The 22145-nt window shown below is 41.2% G+C and overlaps 1 protein-coding gene across 9 annotated transcripts in view; it reads right to left on the bottom strand.

The window, feature by feature from the left end:
* The window catches only part of RBM33 (RNA binding motif protein 33), a 131186-nt gene that overhangs the window by 76821 nt on the left and 32220 nt on the right, over positions 1-22145 (bottom strand). For 6 of the 9 annotated variants that reach the window (XM_026479211.4, XM_026479212.4, XM_026479216.4 and 3 more), the window contains exons 3-6: positions 21077-21125; positions 16614-16690; positions 13939-14251; positions 10124-10240 (exon numbers count right to left, since the gene is read on the bottom strand). In XM_026479211.4, coding sequence (XP_026334996.1) covers positions 10124-10240; positions 13939-14251; positions 16614-16690; positions 21077-21125 — 556 coding nt within the window. The remainder of the gene's footprint in view (positions 1-10123; positions 10241-13938; positions 14252-16613; positions 16691-21076; positions 21126-22145) is intronic. The other 3 variants (XM_057304497.1, XM_044392238.3, XM_057304498.1) reach the window with 1 other exon arrangement.

Below are 22145 nucleotides of genomic sequence, written 5' to 3'. Positions count from 1 at the left end.
GGGGCCTGGTCTCGCCTGCCTCGACTGCAGCCTACTTACTACTAGACAACCTTCTCTGAGCCAGACCCATGCCGTCAGGCACTGGTTACTACCTCTGATTCCAAACACTGGGCTCAAAAAAAAAAAAAAAAAAGGCATCTCTTTCGGCCATATGATTTACAGAATCAAATAACCTATCTGCCAAACTGCTGACTTTCTCCACAGTTTTTAACTAGTATTCTATTCACAAGTAAAACTCCAATGAAAGGCAGTGTCAATGACATAACAATCAAATTATCCTAAGATTCCATTGTGTAAGAAGTTAAATATGTGTGTATATCTGTGATCTCATTATTAGGCTTTGCCAAAAATACTCAACGGCTTGATTTTTAAGTACTTAATTATCTTGAAAACCTGAAAGATGTAATTGGAATTCTTAACAGAGGGTACACATGAAAACCATTACGAAAGTTCCTTAAAAATAGACAACTCTATCAAAATCTTACCACACACAGTTGACCCTACACAGATTGGAAATGCACAGGCCCACTTATATGTGATTTTTTGGGGGGGATAAATACAGTGCTGTAAATGTATTTTCTTTATGATTTTCTTAATAACATCTTTCCTCTAGCTTACTTTATTGGAAGAATACAGTATATAATACATATACCAAACAGGTGTTAACCGACTATTTCTGTTCCCAGTAAGGCTCCTGATCAACAATAAGCTATTAGTAGTTAAGCTCTGGGGGAGTTAAAAGCTACACACAGATTTTCAACTGAGCGAGCACCAGTGTCCCTAACCCCAGCGTTGCTCAAGGGTTAAAAGTATACATAAAGAATTACAAAGTCTAAGGGGAAGCAAGACGCAGACCTGCATATATTTTCAAGTTCTCCAGATAATTCTGAAATGAACCTTTGATCTCAGTGTTTTAAAAGAAAATTCAATATTCTTTCCCAAACTCGAGGGGAAAAAACAGGTAGTTCTCTGACGGCGGGGGGGGGGGGGGGTCGGCGGAGGGCATAGAGACCAGTTTCAAAAAACTTCCCAAAAGTTTTTATTGCTTACAGGATATTTAACAGAGAATAGTTCTTTATTATACCATGAAATACAAATCAGATACAAATACTAATTCTGCCAATAGTGAACATTTAGGGGCACCTGGGTGCCTCTGTCTATCAAGCATCCGACTCTTGATTTCTGCCCAAGTCATGATCTCAGGGTCCTGAAATTAAGCCCTGCATCAGGCTCCGCACATGGCAGGGAATGTGCCTGAGATTCTCTCTCTCCTTCTCCCTCGCCCCCTCCCCCCTGCTTGCTCTCACACACACATACACACACACTCTCTCCTGCCCCTCTCTCTCCAAAATTAATCTTTTCTAAAAAATAGTGAAAATTTATAAGTTGTAAAGATAGAGCAAATTGCAAAAAAATTCTAAGAAAATTACAGACCAATATTCTTCATAAATACAGACACAAAATTCCTTTAAAAAACAAAAGCACATGGCATCCAGCAAAATATAAAAAGGAAAATATATCACAACCAAGTGAGGTTTAGCCAGAAGCACAAGGCCGATTTAAGATTCAAAAAAATCAATTTAACAAATCTTAGAGAAAAATTCCAAATATATGTAGATAGCACTGTCCTCAAACCCTCTTCCAGAGGTGGAACTCCAGTCCTTCTCCCCTTGCTTTAAGGGCAAATTACTAGGGACTTGCTTCTAAGGAATAGGAAAAGGAAAGACCATACTTCACAGACCTACTACCTGTAACTGGCAAACAGGACATGACCACATGATCAAGACTAACATTGCCAGGGAGGTCTTGTACACCCAGTGGTATGATGGATGAGAAGGGCACCGAGCCTCCGTGGCATTCCTTCCAAAAAACCATAACCCCAGTGTGATCACGAGGAAAGGATCAGACAAGCCCAGACTGGAAGACATGCTATAGGATATACCCCTAGACTGGCACGGCTGTGAAACGCAGGCGAAGACTGACAAACTGGCACAGACCAGAGAAGACACAACAGTGTGGGCCCCTGGACTGGATCCCAGAACAGTAAGAAGACATAAAAAATGTCTTGTTTAAGGGAAATAAAGTCTGGAGTATAGTTAATAGTTTTTAAAAAGCCAGTTTAATTCACATAAATAAAAGAAAGGATAAAAGCCACAGGAGTATCTCAAAAGATGCAGAAAAAGCACTGACAAAATTCAACACCATTTCTCATTTTTAAAAAAAATCTCAACAAACTAGATAGAGAAAAGAGCTTCCATCTGATCAAACGAACACAAACCTCCAGTGAGCTCCTATTACTTACCTGGTGAAACACTGAGCACTTCCCCTACCATAGAGAACCAGGTAAGAATGAATGCCTTCAGTATTTCTAGTCTTTCACAGAGGTAAAAGACATAAAAGCACAGGTAGGAAATGAAGAATTAGAGGGTGTTTATTACAGGCAACAGGACTACTAAGGCATTAGCTTTCCCCCAGCGTGACGGAAAGATAATAATGCGTTCTCTATCAAAATCCCAATCAGATTTTTGGTAGATATTGGCAAGTCAGTTACAGAATTTATATGGAAATTCAAAGGACCTAGGATAGCCAAAACAATCTTGAAAAGAAAGACAAAACTGATCGATTTATACTACCTGCTTTCATGCCACAGTAATCAAGACAGCGTAATATTAGCAAGGGAACAAAAGAGGTTCCAGAAAGAGACCCAAACTTAAAATGGTCAATTAATTCCCAACACAAGCACTAAGGCAATTCAATGGGAAAGGAAGATTTTAAAACAAATAATAGTGCAACAATCATATAAACATACAGAAAAAAGTGAAACTCACACACAAACACATAAATATTATTAGTTGAGATAGATCATAGACCTAAACTACAAACAGCTAATACCACAAAGCTTCCAGAAGAAAACACAGGCTAATATCTTTGCAACTCTGGAGTAGGCAAAGATTTCTTGGGTCACAAGAATTACCTGGTCTTCATCAAATCAAAATTTTCTGCTCATGAAAAGATACCTTTAAGAAAATTAAAACAGAAACCACAGGCTCAGAGAAAATATTCACTATACATATAAACATCTATCTGTCTATCTAGGGGCACCTGGGTGGCTAAGTCAATTAAGCATCCGACTCTTGGTTTCGGATCAGGTCACGATCTTGTGATTGTGGGATCGAGTCCAGTGTCGGGCTCTGTGCTCAGTGGGGAGTCGGCTTCAGATTCTCTCTCCCTTTCCCTCTTGTGCACACTCTCAAACAAACAAACAAACAAATAAATTTTTAAACAATCTATCCAGAACACACAGTAGATATAGATACATATACAGATATATGTTCTATGCAGAGACTACACAGACAATATATATTCTCTACGTGGTGTCTGTACACTATGTACAGCATAGACAGACAAAGATTAAAAAGAACCCACATTTTTTTAAGACTAAAAATGGACACAAGGAAGATCTAGAAGGGAAATCAGCACATGGAATGGTGCTCAATATCGTTAGTCATCAATGGAACACACACTAAAACCATAATGACACACCAAGTCAAAGGACTACACAGAAACGACTGACACTATCAAGTGATGGAGAATGGAGACTCTCAGGCAGGACCACGGGGAGTACAAAATGATACAACCACTCTGGGAAACCATTTGGTGGTTTCTTATAGAATTAACTTCTACTGTCTCTAGTAACTCCATTCGTACTAGGAAAACAAAAAGATACATCCACGAAAAGATGTGTAAAATAATCTTTATAGTTACTTTATTCATGACTTTAGAAAAAAAGGAAACCTGGGCACCTACGTGGCTCAGTCGGTTAAGCATCTGCCTTTAGCTCAGGTCATGATCTCAGGGCCCTGCGACTGAATCCCACGACGGGCTCCCTGCTCAGCGGGGAATCTGCTTCCCTCTCTCCCTCTGCCCCTGCCTGTGCCCGCTCTCTCTCTCTCTCTCAAATATCTTTTTAAAAAATATTTTACTTATTTATTTGCTAGAAAGAGAGAGAGAGAGAAAGAGCACAAGCAGGGAGAGAGTCAGGCAGAGGGAGAAGCAGGCTCCTCCCTGAGCAGGGAGCCCAATGCAGGGTTGGATCCCAGGACCCTGACAACATGACCTGAGCTGAAGGGAGACGTGTCACCAACTGAGCCACCCAGGCACCCACTAATAAAGATTTTTAATAAAAAAAAAAAAAAAAGAAAAGGAAAGAAAGAAAGAAGAGAAGAGAAAAGAGAAAAGGAAAGGAAAGAAGAAAAAAAAAAAAAAGAAACCCAAATATCTATTATCAGGAGAATGAACACACACACGGTACACCCCTGGAACGGAATGAACTACCGACATACACAACTACTTGTATGAGTCTCAAAAACATGCTGAACAAAAAAAGTCAGACACAGAGTAATAATTGTACTACCTGAGTACATCTATGAAGTCCTAGAGCAGGAAAGACTAATTTAAGGGGACAAGAACACTGTCTGCCTCTGAGGAGTCAGGGCGGACAAGAAAGAAGAGGGAACGTTCTGGGGCCACAGAACCGCTTCCAAGCAGAGGAAGCATGCTGACTTGCACACACACTCGGGTCCAAACACTGAACTGCACACTTCAGATCGCTGCCTACCACGGACCGTAAATGGCCCACAATTTAGAAAGTAAATATTTTCAACAGTGCACAGATTTCTTGACACGTCTCTCACTACTCTCCCTCTACCTGAAGAAAGCATCTCACGCAGCAAGCCTGTTTAAACCACGGGTGACGACGACAAGCACAAATGGCCCTGGGCATCTTCATACTCACGTCCTTCTCATCCGCAGCGAGTACAGAGAGTCTTTGTTCTAACCAAGCAAGATCACTAATGAAGCGGAGTCCCCTCGAGCAGGCTTTCCAACTGAAAGGCCTCCTCGGCTGCATCGTGCAGACGCTAACAGGTACTTCAAGGCGCTCCCGGACCGAGGCCGTGTGCAGGACCCCACCGCGCACCGCGCGTCCTCCCTCCTCCCTCGGCTCTACGCGCACCCTGCGGCCCCCCCACCTCAGACGCTGCAGGGGTGCCAGCGGCTGGTTCATCAACACCCTGCAGACACTTCAGAAAACGGATGAAAAGGCTAGAAAGATACCCAAACACAGGCACTGTGGAAGACTAAAACCGTTACTCCTTAAGGACTCTAGTCTGACTTCTAAAAAAGATGGAACAGCAGCTCTCCAAAGGAAAACCTACCACAAGGTACTAAAACAGCACGTGGCACCTACTTTTCAACACCTGAAACAATAAAATGCACACTTCTCAATAATGGTATTTTAGGCTGCCTGACATTCAGTGATTCTACTATAAGAAAGCAAACAAGCCCCACATATTTGTTGGTAGGGGCAAGACCAGCACATTACTCGCCTCCAAGAAGGATGATCAAAAAAGTCCAGAGAGCAAAGCACATTACAAAGAATTCTCAGTCGATACAAAACAAGCCACATAAACAAGGTAAACTTAAAGCAACCATCAAGGACAGAAAGATAGGAAAGTAAAGATATTTAAAACCCTGTTACAAATACAAATACATTAAATATACAAAATACAAATGCAGGGGTGCCTGGGTGGCTCAGTCGTTAAGCATCTGCCTTCGGCTCCAGTCATGATCCCAGGGTCCTTGGATGGATCCCCGCATGGGCTCCCTGCTCAGCAGGAAGCCTGCTTCTCCCTCTTCCACTCCCCCTGCTTGTGTTCCCTCTCTCGCTGCCTCTCTGTCAAATAAATAAATAAAATCTTTAAAAAAAAATACAAATGCATTAAAAATATTTTAAAATATTTCAAGCAACATAAACAAGGCAAACGTCAACCAACCATAAAGAGACAGAAGGATAAGAAAGTGTAACAGTGACTTTTTAAAAATACTTTCAAATACTAAATTTAAAATTAAATGATGGGACATACAGCTCAAAAGAAAAAAGCAAATACTATACCTCCTCACAGATGGCATTAAAAAAAGAGAAACTAATCAATCTGGAGGAGAGTTTACCTTCTGCTCTATAAAAAGATTCATACTGAAAACCACCTTTCGGATGTTTCATGCGAGACTTAGCAGCTAGAAGTCACAGGAGTTCACAAGTGCAATCCCATTCTTTGCCTTATTCCAGGGTCAAAATCTTAACCATCTTCTGTTTCCCATTTATAAAAGTTATTCTTCTCATAGCAAAAATATTTTTAAAATATTTGGGGTACGAAGTATCAAATAATCCCACCATCTAGAGGTAATCCCGGTCATCGTTTTTGTCTGTATCCACACAGATGTGCAGAGTGACACAAACATCCAGACGTGCAAGGTTACAGGGAACTTAGGGGAGGAACTGTACTATCTTCCTCTTACACTACATGCCCGACAGAGAGCTAGAGCATCCTTCACTTAACCTTCTAGAAAAATCTACATTGGTTCCATTTATACTCCAGGCTGCAAACGAATTAACTGGAGCATGTATCTTTGAATACATCTTAGATGAACTCTTCTGGATGACTTTATCAAGGTGGAATTATTGAGTCAAAGGACTTAAGGCTTTTGATCCTGTCAAGATGAGTGGAGAGTGTGAGATTTTCCCCTTCACGCAAGGCGATGAGGTAGTTTGCCACTGTTTCATGGAGGCTGTGAGAAGCCATTCGACCCTGCTCACAGTTGAGGACGATGCATTACTCTGACCCAGAGCAGTGGCATTTTGGGGCCGGCTCCCTGAGCTGATTCCCAGTGTGCCATGTGAACAAACGGGGCTGTGCTACAGGAGAGACTCTGAGTTTAGGGACCCCCAGTCTGTTAAAAGGAAGAGAAAGCATACCTACCCCAGGTCCCACAGGAAGATACTCCATCTTTCAAGGCTGTGTGTTTGAAAAGACAGCTGAGAATAAAGGGGCAGTCCGTGCTTTGCCCACAAAATATGCAGAGACACGAGAGACCCACAGAAAACAGTCTCTGGGCAGTTAACACCTCTAAAATGGTCCCCCAACAGAGACTGTATCTGACCAATAATTCTGATTTTTGCCAGTATTAAAAAAGGTTAAAATTACCAATTTTAATTTATTTTATTGAATATATTTTATATGCTTAATGGTCATCTGCTTATCTTATTTTTGGATTACTTTCTCATATTATTCACCGTTCTTTCTACAGGAGTGCTCATCTGTATATACCGATTATATTAACTTCGCTAAATATATTAACTCTTAGGCTCACATGTAAATATTTCCCCAAATTTGTCATTTGTTGAACTTCTTTGTGGTGTTTTGGGGTACTTAAGAGATGATCAAATCACTCTTTTCCTTTACTACTAGAAGTAGTAGAATGGTAATAACCAAGACAACTTGGTGCTCGTTTTTCCTCATTTTCTATCATGTCCTTAATAATAAAACTCCCAATTTTGGCTGAACACATTGTCACCTACTATCTTCACCAGTTTCCCCTGCTGTAGGTTCAGGCCATGTGACCAAGGCCTAACTCCTGAGATGTTTATATAGGGCTATATGAGAACTCTGGGACGTGGGTTCAAAGGGTGGCATGGTCCCCTGTGGTCCTCCTGCAATCCACTGTTTGGATGTGGACCACGCTGAGAAAGGCAGCCCTAGAACTTACTAGCCACGTCCAGAAGAAGCCTGGGTACATGACTACCTGGTGAGGCCTATACCAGATCTGAAACGTCCTCTGGAATTTTTTGACATTAATGAAAAATGAACTTCTCACATTTGCTGGGTTTTCGGTTTTGCAGGTAAGCTTAAGGCCAGTCGGTCACCATTATTAAAATATTTTCTTCTAATCTGCTGACAGTTTGGTATAAGTATGTGCATGTGCACAAGTGTCATGTCTGGTTATTTTTTACACAAGAGTCAATCAATCTGAGATCCGCACTGGTACAAGGTATAAGGGAGGGATCTAACTTTTCCCCAAATGATCAATCCTTTCTAAGTGTGTCTACAATACTCTGTCATATTAACACACACATGTTATGAGTTCATTTCCTTTGAGGCTGGGTCCGATCATTAATGTTCCTCCAAAGACATCTCTTTCTCCAGAAGATACTTGAAAATGGAAGACAAGATTACATTTTTTTAAATAATAAACCACTTTTGCTTTAATATTTTAATGAATACAGTTCAGAAATCGAAAGTCTGAAATACCTAGATCTACAAGTCAGACCCAGAAGGCACTTCCAGAAGGCACCTAAGCAAGGGTAACACCTGATTTTCTTTGACTGCTTCACTCAAAAAAATGTTTATCTCCAGAGATCATTAAACCTTTCCTCATTCTAAAGTATCCTATAAACACAATAATATTATCAAAGGGTAAAGAGACTATTACCTAAAATACTAAAAGAATAAATTACAGACAAGTATCAATGAAATTAATTTTCCAAACTCAAAATCCCACACACTAATAAGCAGGACATGAACTAACAGGTTTCCCTCTCAACTATTCACCACTGGGAACAAACCCTGCAGCGCCCTATCTGCGCCTTCCCCTTCTCTCCCTCATAGCTTCTTAAGAGTTTTCCTTAGATGCCTTCTGCCTGAATCAGCCTCTCACAGCTATGACCTAGACGTGCTCCAGGCCCCAGGCCAGGCGGAGCGCTACAGGACAAACCTGCACACAACTCTGGTTTCAGTGAACCTCGGGGCAGCGGCTCCTTGGGACAGTGGCTCGTTACTGCCGGCACAGAGTAATCGTAAGGAGGGGAACCATCTCTAATTTAACATCTTCTTCAGCTTTGTCTTGGTTCCTTATCCTGGTTCCTTCTGCAACTGGAGAATCTGGGTAAAGAATTCTCCGTACTATTCTTCTATCTTTTCTCTAAGTTTCAAATTATTTCATATAGTAAGAGACAGAAAGCACAAAAAGAAAAATCAAATTTAGCTTATTAGGGAGGAGAAAGGATCTGTCCTGGAAAGCGTCTGCCCACAGCATGTATGTCGACGCACTCTGTCACAGCACTGTGTCAGGGAAAAGTAAGAGTAAACAAAATGACCTGTATACTGAGTTTCTAAAGCACTGGCGTAAGTATCTCAAGTAAACGACCTACGCCACTGGAATACTGCTTTTCGTGATTTTTAAAGGAAATTACTGAGGAAAAGAACATTAATAAGGAAAAACCGTTTTTAAACCAACAAATTCTAAGGCTATAGAATAACTACAGCTTACATGCTTGGCCCACCAGACAAGTTCTAAGGTTGGAAAATGGACTCTATGCCTCATACCACTTCTATTCATCCAAACGACATTTATTTTTCAGACTAGCCCACAGATCACCTCTTCCACAAAGCCTCAACGCCCCCCCACCCACTTTCCCCATGCGCTCCAAGACCCACTCCCAACTAGAGGGCCGCTCCGTGAGCTCCCGAAGCAGGGACTGGAGCCTCTGCGGGCAAGCTTCACTTCTCCTAGGCTTACATCACAGAAACTTGCCCACACGTCTTCCCTCTCCTGCATTAAGCAGCACGTTCCTCAGTACAGGGGCCGAGCTTCTCAACCACCCTCGTTTCTTTAACACCTAAGACAGCCCTAGGGGCGCCTGGGTAGCGCAGTCGTTGAGCGTCTGCCTTCGGCTCAGGACGTGATCCCGGCGATCCCGGATCGAGTCCCACATCGGGCTTCTCCGCTGGGAGCCTGCTTCTTCCTCTCCCACTCCCCCTGCTGTGTTCCCTCTCTCGCTGGCTGTCTCTCTGTCACATAAGTAAATAAAATCCTTAAAAAAAAAAAAAAAAAAAAAAACAACACCTAAGACAGCCCTAAATACAGGAACCCGGAAGTGTTTTTTTAATAATGGTCATAACTAACAAATGGTAACTAATTTAACATGATTACAGCACTCCTTTCAAAGCACTAACACATACATCACATTTTTAAAAGATTTCTACCCACGCCCCCATAAAACACTGAAAATACTCTAACACTTAAAGGGCAAACAGCTATGTGGAAATCACAGCTCACCAGAACTCATTGCCCAAAGACTCTAGAAAGCTCAGGCTTTTTACTGCCCTCATAGTTGAAAGAAGAGATGCAGTAACTTTTCACTAATGCTTAAAAAAAATGCTCATTTTAAATCTGGAAGAAAAAAAAAACCACCAAATTTTGGACTCTTTAAAAGACGAACAAATACCTCTTCAGTTTCAGGAGCAACCTGGGGGTCAGTAATCTCATCTAATTCATCTTCAGCAACACAGTCTTCCTGCTCTTGCAGCCCTTGTTGCCCACAAGCCTGCAAGTATTCTTCATCCTAACAGCCATTAAAGAGAAAATAAGTCTTCCTCATAGAGCGTCAGGTTTTTGAAAGCACTTTTCATCTTCACGACTCATGCTTCATTATTTTAGCAAATGTGACTATGGCAATTACCCGACGAAGCAGAAAGCACGAAGCACGCACATCGAATGTGGCCTCCCCTGTGTTAATGAGAACGGAGTGCAGTATGCTGGCCCCATCGCTAAGGTTAGTGCCACAGCTCTGCTTCAGCCCCCAAGCGCCCTGATAAATAGCTCTTCTTACAACTAGCACTAAGGAAAAGCAATCCTCAAAAGAATGTTCTCCCACAGTGCAGCTCAGCAGCAGGGAGGGAGCTGCAGTCACACCCGACGTGCACCATTTTTACGGCAATAAAAGACAATGAAAGTATAAGCCATTCAATTCAACACAGGAGCTTTATTAAAAATCATGTTAGAATCTGCTTCTCCATCAGCCCATCCCGTGAATCAGAGGGTGATTCCAGGTTTGTATGAAATGTGAGGGGCATGTCAGCAGGCAGACATCCCTTGAAGGGCAAATGGAAGGAAGCAGACAAGCTGGCTAGAGACAACTTCAAGAGAAGGAAGGGTTCCTACAGATAATACCATCCAGTAATAAGAACATCTGATCCTTCGTGGGGGAGCTGAACTTGCCAGCATCTCCCCGCACTGGCTGAAATGAACAGTGGTTGGTTACAAGACAAGCAACCAAGACAGAGCACGTACAGAACCTGAGCAAGTACGGGGGGGGGGGGGGGGGGGGGGCACAGAAGCCACACCTACAACCCCCAAAGAAACCAGCTGTACTCGAGGTGACAAACTATCGTAGGTCCCACAAATGTCTCTCAAGGCTATCTGAACTCACTGTATCTCACTCTCCAGATGAAACCATCGCATCAAAAAGAGAAACTATCACTACCCACAATTCACTAGCAGAACTGTTGGATTTCAAATAAGGCCAGACGATGCTAATCAAAATTTTCAGTTAATATGTAATGGAGAATAGTCTATACCACTGGGTCCTCCCCAAGAAACAAAAATCTGCTACCCAATCTGAAATTGTTTTTACAGAACAATGTTTTATGAAATCACAATCTGTGGTAATTTTAAAAACCCTGAAAAGATTGTGCTTAAAAGTATACATCACCTGACAATTTTCTTATATTTTGTCGAATAATAAGGGATAATCGTCTCTTAATACAAGACTACAAGTTTTTAAATCAATTCCCATTTCGCTCTCAAGAACAGGACTGGCGAAATTCACAAAACCCAAGGCCTACTTTTGAGTGTAACAGGAAAGAACAATGGAGTTCTACTACCAACTTTTAAATGTGGACCTCAGCTTCTTCCTATGTAGAAGTGTCCCTTGCAACTGTAAAATTCTGTGGCTTTACGACTCCATTCCCCGTTACACGCAAAATCCGTCCACGCAATTTTAGGAGTGAGCCCCAATGGACAGAACGTGCTCATGCTCGGGTGTCACCGAGCTGGGTTCCAGCTTGAGAGGACACGTTAACAGTTCCTAACTAGGACACGAAGCACAGTGAGATAAACCATCCCACAAACTACGACGCCCCTGGGACACACAGGGGCACAATCGACTCGTGCGCTCGCTCGTCCTCTCCTGACTACTTCCCTCATGGTGCACCCGTCCCAGAGCCGGAGCAGGGTGCGTCAGTTGGAGGCCAGCTCTCTCCTCCGTCCAAAGAACAGGTAATGGTACACTCCACCACCGTGGGAACTGTGAAGAAACCAACGATCCGGAACAAACAGGGGAGAGAGTAAGACTGGCCAGGGCTATGAAGCCAGATGTGCGGAGGCGAGCGGACGCGGCTCGCGGGTCACTCGCCTCACCTCTCAAGTCTACAGCTCCCTGTGAAAATATCAGGACACTTTCAGAAATTCTAAGCAAAACTGTTTAAGGCTTTTTTTTTAATTCAGAAAAAAAAATTCATTTTGACGTGGGCAAGTACTGTAAGTCTACTGAACTGCCACACTGTTTTTCTTCTGGATACCGGACTCTGAGACCACAGATGTCAGATAACAAAGTTGGATTTTATACAACCAGGAGCCTGAACGTAACCTCTAGCTTGACAATGGAACACAAGGGACGGAAGGTCCCGACCTATGAGAATTCCTTGGACAACAAAGTAGGCCAGAAGGCCACGGTGAGAAACACCTCCTATGCGGCACACTAGTGCTTTTCACGCTGATCTATTTCACCAAATTCTAAGTTCACAGAAGGCAGGGGCCATGCCTCATGTCTCATGTTTTAGCAAAACTGGTGCCCCCGATGCCTGGACATCAGTAAAGATGTGCTGAACTGTTGAATTTGCAAGGGAAAAGGACCCGCATGTGATTAACCAATCGTCTTCTCTTACCGATGAACAGGAGAAAGAATAAATGCTCTAACCAAGGAATAACTAGGTACATTTTTAAAAGATCTTGGTTTAATCTTTAAGAATCATTTTAAATTTATAGTATCCCACTTTCAGACAGTATACAAACACACCAGTGAACCAGAAGAGAGCCTGTCCACAACCGTGAAGAATTTATTAACAAAACAAACCGTTGCCGTTAACAAAAGACCAAGTAGCCATGAGGCCTTTTACATGACTCCATTTACCAAAATGACATTTTTTCATTACTAGATCTGCTAAAGAGAAAGCATTCAAAATGAATCAAATCTTAAAAATAACTACTGAGATAAATAAACACAATTATGATTAGAACTAAATATTCTAAAGTTCCACATAAACAATGCCTTTCAAAATTACTCCCATTTTTATATATGTATGACCAGTGACCAAAATTCAGATTTTGAAATTTTTTCTCAAAACCAAGCTTCCTCTGAATAAAAACATTAGTTAAAGGCAAAAAGCTATTATCCCTAACTCTGCATGCCTCCACCCAGCCCTGCAGCACTGCGGACAATGCATCTCAGTGGAACTACAGTGCCACGAAAATCCGAAGATTCTACTATGAATATCACGTCCTTCCCACACAAATTTCATTAAGTGCGTATTTTAAAAGAAAGTATCTTTTAATGATGAATCATTAAGACAGATGAGCAATCTTCACTAGTACCTTTTGCTTTCTTGACAGTTCAACTTTAAAAATAGCTACCTATCAAAATCATCTTTCTGAAATAGAAATCAGCACAATCTCTGCTTCCTGATTACAGATAACAAATTATGTGTGACATTTCCAAAACTAACCTCCAATCTCTTTATTCATGTTTAGACGGTTCTCAGTTACAAAAAAGGATGAATGAACAGGACATCAATCACTCTGGAATATTAGCACCTTAAAGATGTCTTTAGCAGGTCAATAATCTTTTCACCTTGGAAGGACTTTATCAGATCTTGTCTAAAGCCTGGATAAAAGCTCTGCATTAAGTACTTCTAACAATTGACAGTGTATCTCCACCACACAAAGCTGTTTTCTTCCTTAAGGTGCAATCCTCAAGGTCACAATTCCGAGCAGCCTCCCACAATAACAAAGGGGCATTACCTCCAGCCAAACAAGCTGTCAACACAAACTTTGTCATAGCTCAGATAAAGAAACTGGCAGACAGTGATAATAAGGTCTAATTTCCCTCCCTCCCGAGGGAGGGGAAATAGATTTCAAATCAGTCTAGAAAACTATGCCCAGGCAGCCATGTTATCTTTGGCCATACAAAGGAAAAAGACTCACTGTGAACTCATCTAAAGGCTCATTGATCTCGATGTCTAACACTTCATCATTGTACAACTGCTCCTCCTCCGGCTCCTCCACATACTCCATGTGGTCCTCTGTCAGCTCGGCATCGTGGCCTTCATACTGTCCTTCTTCTGGGTACTCGTGAGCGTACAATTCAGATCCATCGGATTTGTGATAAACAAGTTCATCCTCTCCTTGTTCATACTCGGATTCCTGTTCTCCAGACTGGTCGTTAGTGTTGTCAGACAGTTCAAATGATGTGACCATGCCAGATGTGGTATTTAAGCTAATTGTGACACCCTGAGAACTAAAGAGAACAAAAATATAAAGAAAGGTGCCCAATTAGAATCAAGCTCAAAATTAAGTCACTACCTGCATAACTGTTACAAAGACGTAGACCATGACCAGTGAAAAGCTGTTCCGACGACTGATAAACGCCCATCACTCCACCTGTAAGGAAAGCAGAGCTCAGCGTGCCACGGTGAGCCTGCACCCCACGCTCCGAACGCAGACGGCACCCGCACATCACCAGCTGCAGGTTATCTGCCCAAAAGAATCAGATCAACCAGATGGGAAACAAGTCTGGCAAAACTCCAGGGCTGAAAACAAATAGACTATATTTCATTCTAACTTCCAGAACGAAAAGGGTGGTGGTATCTGTTTTCTAAGACTCCGACGTAAAAATAGAGGAGTATTACTCTATTAACAGAAAATGAGACTGAATTTTAGAACAATTTGTTCTTTTTAAATCTACAATGCAAATTATAAACTCCTATTTAAAAAATCAAAATATTAAAAATCTGTGTGAAAATACATTTCAATATTCAAATAAATAAAATTTGTACTAATCACCAATTTCAAAAAAACTGGTTTATAATTTCTGAGTAAAATACCTAAGACAGTTTTAAAACCACACACACAAAAAATCTTATTCCACCCACTGAATCACAACAGCTACATGCCTAACAGTAAGCTGCAAGATAGCAACACTTACAGCACAAGATTTTTCAGAAAAACCTAAGTGCACACATATCAATTAGATATCTAATCCTAACAAGAACCTGAATGCACCATACAGACTTAAAGACATTACTTGGCTGTAAACTCCAAACTGCTGTATTTCGAGGGCAAACTTAACAGACCAAAATATAATAATGATGTCAAAGAATGGAACTGGGTAACTTAAATAACTGGGAGAAAAAACTAACTTAAAACTGTATTTTCTATCCATAAAACTCATCTTAAATTAGAAAACCTGTTACAAATCTGTAGTTCAGGGGCACCTGGGTGGCACAGCGGTTAAGCGTCTGCCTTCGGCTCAGGGCGTGATCCCGGCGTTATGGGATCGAGCCCCACATCGGGCTCCTCTGCTGTGAGCCTGCTTCTTCCTCTCCCACTCCCCCTGCTTGTGTTCCCTCTCTCGCTGGCTGTCTCTATCTCTGTCAAATAAATAAATAAATAAATCTTTAAAAAAAAACAAGAACAAATCTGTAGTTCAATAATAAATGGCATATTTATTAACCTCATTTATAACCGAGAGATGTCTCTTTAAATTTTCACAACACTGAAAAAATTACTCCACCTACCAGAGTATACAAAATACCGCTTCCTCTTATAATGGAGCTATGTCAACAACAAAAAGACATTCACAATTGCTGCGGACTGGTTATTTGTGTCCCCCAAAACTCATCCTGTTGAATCTGTAACACACCCAGTGTGATGGTGCCTGGAGGTGGGACCTTTGGGAGATGATTATAAAGGTCATAACGGTGGAGCCCCGTGAATGGGATCTGTGCCTTTACAGAGAGGGCCCCAGAGAGCCCCCTCCCCCTTCCGCCCTGTAAAGACATAGCAAGAAGGCGCCATCTATGAACCACAAAGTAGCAACTGACCACACTGATACCTTAACCTTGGACTTCCTAGCCCGAAAACTGTGAGAAATAAATTTGTTATGAACTACCCAGTTCATACTGTTTTGCTGAAACAGCTGAAAAAGACTAACATAACTATGTTCACTAAAACAATGACATTCAGATAGTCAAGTAGAGTCTAAAGCACAGTCCAAGGGCACCTGGGTGGCTGGGCTGCTGGAGCAACTGTCTTCTGCTCAGGTCATGATCTCATGGGTCCTGGGATGGATACCCATATGGGGCTCCCTACTCAGCAGGGGGTATACTTCTCCGTCTGCCTCTCCACCCCACCCCTCAGGCTCTCTCGCTCTCTCTCAAATAAATAAATAAAACCTTTTAAAAAATATAAAGTACAGTCCAAAGGAATTTCCAAAATGGCAATTCAGTAAACAGATTTCATATAAATAAAAACGGTCTAAAATAACAAAAGGAGCAACATCAAACTGCAGCCAACAGTATTAAGGGCCTGAGGCCATCGCCCCCATCCAGATAAAGGAATTCTTTAGAAGAGCAGTACATACCTTTACTGAGTTTTCATAATCTGTACTCAACAGAACTTACAGAGGTCATCAAATACAAGACCAATACCTATTTACACAAAAATATATATGGCTTCCACATAAGAGAGTTATATTAATATCCTGTTTAAAATAAAATCATATTGAAGATACAATACCCATTATCAATTATATTCCATTATAATTATAAATTAGTTACTAACAATTTAGTTAAAGAAAATTTTTAATGAGCTAATAATACCTGAAATTTTCTTCATCCTCATTATCACTCTGTAAAAGATCATCGTTCAGCTCTTCATCTGACAAATCCGACTGATTCTAATTAAAATAAGAAATCTAATTAATGCAGGCCACTTCCACAAAGACTTGTTACAAGTATGCAAAATTACATTGACTGCATTACTTCTAACCTTGTTATTAAAGCATGTGCCATTCAGTAAGCTATCTCACTTTGATATGACAGCTAACAATTGAGAAATTCCACATATGGTATACTTGTGACCCCAAATTTTCAGATGCAGAGTCAAGTAAGTATAGAAGCAACAGGCCTAACGATCACATTTATTCTAAATCTAACAAAAAAGGATAAAGAGTCCTTTAGCAGTATCCTACAAATATTTTTCCCATCATACACAAAAAAAAAAAAAAATGGTATCCTTAAGATTTGACTAAATTTGATTTTACTCATGTGGAATTTAAGAAACAGAATAAGAAAAATGAAAAAATAAGACACAAACCAAGAAACAGACTCTTCACTATAGAGAACAAACTGACACTTACCAGAGGGGGAGAGTGGGGGATGGGTGAGATGGGTGATGGGGATTAAGGAGGGCACTTCTTGTGATGAGAACAGGGCGGTGTAAGGAAGTGATAAATCACTTACACTGCATACCTGAAACTAACATTACACTGCATGTTAACTAACAGGAATTAAAACAAAAACTTTAAAAAAAAGGATCTGACTAATTTTAACACTGTTAGTACCCAAAATCCGAAGACTTTTTAAACAATAAAAGTAGAATTTCAGAAATAAGCAGATATTAGGGGCACTTAAGCGTCTGCCATTGGCTCAGGTCATGATCCCGGGGTCCTTGGGTTGGAGCCGTGTGTCAGGCTCTCTGCTCCGTGGGGAGTCTGCTTCTCCCTCTTCCCTTCCTTCCCACTCATGCATGTGCTCACTAGTTCTCTTTCTCTCCCCCTCTCTCTCAAACAAAAAAAATTAAAAAAAAAAAAAAGGAAGCAGATTTTAGATAACTTGATCACCAAATTGAAATGGTAAGATACTAAAACAAACTTCGGTTTATTAATAGAGATGACACATGAAAATAAACATGCCTAGCTCAGGCCCCCACCCCTGCTCTCAACAGTCCTGTGCATTCATGGCACAAGTAGGCACAGGAAGCCTAGTGATTTTGTCAACTGCTCAACTTTCTATAGTTCCAGGTTTTGTTAAGTTAAATACATACCAGTATTGTACACTTACACAGGGAGGTCCTTCACAATTTCCTCCCTATTCAAATTACTTTCACGGTATATATAAATTACCATACCCCCCTCCAAGAGAGGCCCCTTGAACACACACATATTAGGAAAAAAGTAGAAAAAGGAAAAAGAGAAAGACTTCATTTTCTACTTAAAGATGAAACAAACGAACAAGCAGTCTTTTCCTGGCATTTTACAGCTTATAAAAACAGATCTCTCAAACTTATCTATTCATTCTTCATTATAGTATTTTTGATATAAGCCAAAAAATATGAACCTTATTAGTTCTTACTGGTCTCAAGGGACTCTACTTAGTGGCTGACATTAAAAGATAAAAATAATATAACATGGGGCGCCTGGGTGACTCAGTCGGTTAAGCATCTGACTCTTGATCTCAGCTCAGGTCTTGATCACAGGATCATGAGTTCAAGTCCCATGCTGGGCTCCACGCTGAGTGTGGAGCCTACGAAAATAATAATAACAATAACATAACACAGACCATGTAGTCTTCTTGAAGAAAGGAGAATGGATCTGTATGTAAAGAAACAGACTGCTTAACAAGGCCAAAATAAAGTTTTGCTTCGTTGCCCACATAATCTGTCCTCTACTAAAGGAGATGAGCCAGGCCTGCCTAAATTTAGCTGTCTAATTTATTAAATAAAACCACAGGAAATCTTTAAAAATTAACAATTCGATGAAAGCCAAATTTCATTCAGTAAGAGGCTGCTTGAGTTTTTTAGTTAAACTTTTAAGGACTCCTCAAAAATCAGTGAACAAATAATTCACCAAACAAACAGAAAGGAATGTATGCTGTGGTGGGCCCTGATGGTGATCAGATCTTACTTTTGGATTCTGAGGATTCAACCTCCCGTATCAATTCTGAATGTGAAGAGGAACATACACAGGAGGCAGCTGACCAAGATACCACTTTGCTGATAAAGTGGAGATGCGGAGCTAGACTCAATCTCCGAGACAAAAACTGATTTTCAACCACATTCCAAAGAACTGAAGTGAACTGTTTCCTCAGGCAAGGGTGGAGTCACCAGGGAGGATCCTGTTCTGGGTGGTCTGCAGAAAAGAGCAGCAAACACAAGCCCAGAGAGGAAGAGAAAGTGGCAATGAACACTACGGAAATCCTTTCTCCCAACCTTACCACACAGACAGGTCATTCCTCTCCCGGAAGAGACCCAAGTATGAGAGAAAAAGCAAGCTTCTCCGGGACTCCCCAGAAGGTGGACCGTCTGCGGTAGATCTGGAACTGGCACAGAGCACCTGTCCGGCAGTATAGCTGCTGCTGCTGCCGTAAAACAGAGAAACTGAAGAGGGGGTCATGCGCTGGCAGGCAACTGGCACCAAGCTTCCCCCATTTCTCAAGGCTCTGTCTGGGTCATGCCAGCATGCTTCATCTTGAGTTTGCAACCTTTCCTTTTTCACCTGTATTTAAAATCTCACCCTCACAACTTCCCTTGTTGAGCATGTCCTCGAGTTGCTCCTGTCGGTCTGATGCTGTCACTATTCTCAGTATGTGGCTGTGCGGCCCTCTGACCCTTCAGCCTAGGAGCCTCTGTCCAGACAAAGCGACTTCACCACTGCACAAGGTGGGTGAGGGCCTTCCCACTGAGCAGAGGCTGCAGGCTGCTCCATGGGAAACACACCAATCAACTAGTCCAGTAAGAGAAAGAGAGCCTACTTCCCCAGAAGAGTCAGCATTACTATCCAAACCAAACTATGCTTTTCCATCTTTATTGGTAAGAGACCTGACCAAAGCTTTTACAAGATGGGGACAAATGTACACCAAAAGAATTATCAGGGCTGGCAGAACATCCTGATAGAGACACGGGACAAACTATGCTCCCCAGGCTTGCCAAGGATAGAAATCCAACTTAAGTAAAAAATATCTTACTACATTTAAACATTTTAACATCTAATTGGTATTCTTCACTAAAGTATCTTAAATAATTACAAAGGAAAAAAACACATTTACGTTAGGGTAGTGAACTCCCAGGTACACTGAGAGCACTTCAAGGATGTGCGAAGTAATTATCACCGAGTCATCAAGAAAACAGTACCACCTTCCCTGTGACCATGACACAGGAAGGACTAGCCCTGCAGCCCGAATCACACGACACATGCAGGGCACCCTGAGACCGGAGCATGAGCCCCTCACACAAGGACGGGCTGAGGGGCCATCTCTTCTCACTTTCAATATTTTGATGTTTCCCCATTTACTTACATGAGATAAGTGGATCTACAGGGAACTCAACTAATTTTTACTGAGAGTGACAGGTGATGAGACCCACTTAAAGGAAGAAAGGCTGAGGCAGGCTGAAGCCAGGCCACCTGAGGGCCAGTGATGCAGTAAGAAACAGGAAAGAGAAAGGAAAGTGGCTTCAAGAGAATCCTGTAACAAGTTCATGTATTAGCAAAAAAGCTAATAATGCAACATAGGAAGTTTCAAGTAAATGGCAACACTGGTACCTCTCCTACTACAAGATCTTCATTAGCTTTATTATAAATGATATTAAAAGGAAAATATAATCAGATGTAATAAATTAGACAAAGGACGTGACCTTATCACCTAAAAGTATAATGAGCTTACATATAATAACTATGGACAGTAAAAAGCCATCACAATCTTAAGACTTTAAAAAAATAAGCATTAAAAAACTACCTTGATACTTAGTTAAGAACAAGTGTTTTTACACTGTTCATACACATACATTACACATAGATATACACATATCAGAGTTAATTACTGCAAAGTTTTGCTTGATCACAAAGATTTAGAGAAACCTATATTGTTTTAGACTTTAAGTCTCATTTATCTGAATGCGTGTTACATTTCAGTACAGCTACCTTTGAGCTTATCTCCAGACTTTCAAAAATGGAATGCAAACTACTAGCCTCCAAATGTTAGTTTTCTTGTGAGTGAGTGGTAGTTTTATGTTGCTGCTTTCACAAACTCAACACCTGAGTGCCTTGGACTGAGTGAGAACTAAAATATTTGCATCAAAGGACTGATCACTTGAGGAAGAAGTTACTGGAGAACTTACTAACAGACTAAACACGTCAGCTCTCTGTGCATTTAAAAGATAATTCGATTCACAACACTGTAACCCGCACCCAAACTTACAGTACCACATCCCATTCATGATATATTCCTGTATGATCAGTACAATGAAGCAGCTGGAGGCTGGCTTCAGAAAGACCTCGATTTCTTACCTTTTTGCCAGACAGCAAATCTTCTCCAAGTAAGTCATCTTCAAGTTCGCTGGAGAGAAAGAAAAAAAGACATGCCAATGCATTATTCCTACAACACTGGAAAGTCTGCAGATCCCTGGGAAATCTCCCCAGGACTTCGGGGTTTGGGTACTGTCCTGTTTGCTTGCTTCAGGAAACTTGCTATGCTTCCCTTTTGCTTTATTAATAATGAGAACATTTTCAAATATACAGGGAACATGTGGTCTTTTAAGAGAGGGAGGCTCTGCTAGAGGAGGTGGCTCTCACCAGACTTCTGATCTCAGTTTTTACCTCAATCTGAGATCTTTTATTTCTCTGGGCCTGTTCAGTAGTCAGTAAAGGAAGAAACTACAATAGGTAACATCTAGGCTTTCTCCTGCCTTGAAAAACCTATCATGAAATAGGAAAAGATGTCCAACATCATGAACTAGGAAAATTAAAACCAAAACCACTGAGAGAGACCATCTGACACTCATCAAACTGCAAAACCAAGATGAAAAAAACGATGCTGATGAGAGCACACAAGTACATCATCGTGACTAAGAGTTATCTTTGTAAACATGGAAGTCCTATCAGTACTCTGAAATGTTTTGTCAGCATGCTCATGCTCTGAAGTGCAAACGAGGAACAGATTACATCACAAATTCAAAACCCTTACCAGATCAAAAAGCTAAAGAAATTTCCCACTTTATCTATTTTTGTGGGGTTTTGTGGTTGATGAAGAGGCTACCACTGAATTACATTCTCAGCGCTGGGGAACCCAATGTCTTAAGAACAAATATGCCTTTTAAGGACAACATCTAGAAGGAGAAAATCAGACTATGCTTCCAGGTGCAAATGCACCAATATCCTTATTAGGGCTGTTACTCTTTTTTATAAGCACTCTGCTTACCAATTTCTGTAGGTTTTGGGCACAACTTTATCTGAAAACCTTGTTTACTTGAAGTCTGCTACTTTGCGGAATACCAGAATATACAGAAACACCTAGTGGTGGAGTTATGACAGAAACACCCGTTTCTATATGCCACATTTTAGAACTAGAAATAACTCG

This window comes from Ursus arctos, unplaced genomic scaffold, assembly GCF_023065955.2.
Source record: "Ursus arctos isolate Adak ecotype North America unplaced genomic scaffold, UrsArc2.0 scaffold_3, whole genome shotgun sequence".
Classification (NCBI taxonomy): Eukaryota; Metazoa; Chordata; class Mammalia; order Carnivora; family Ursidae; genus Ursus; species Ursus arctos.
The sequence above is the reverse complement of the archived record's forward strand: the minus strand, read 5'-3'. Positions and strand labels throughout refer to the sequence as shown.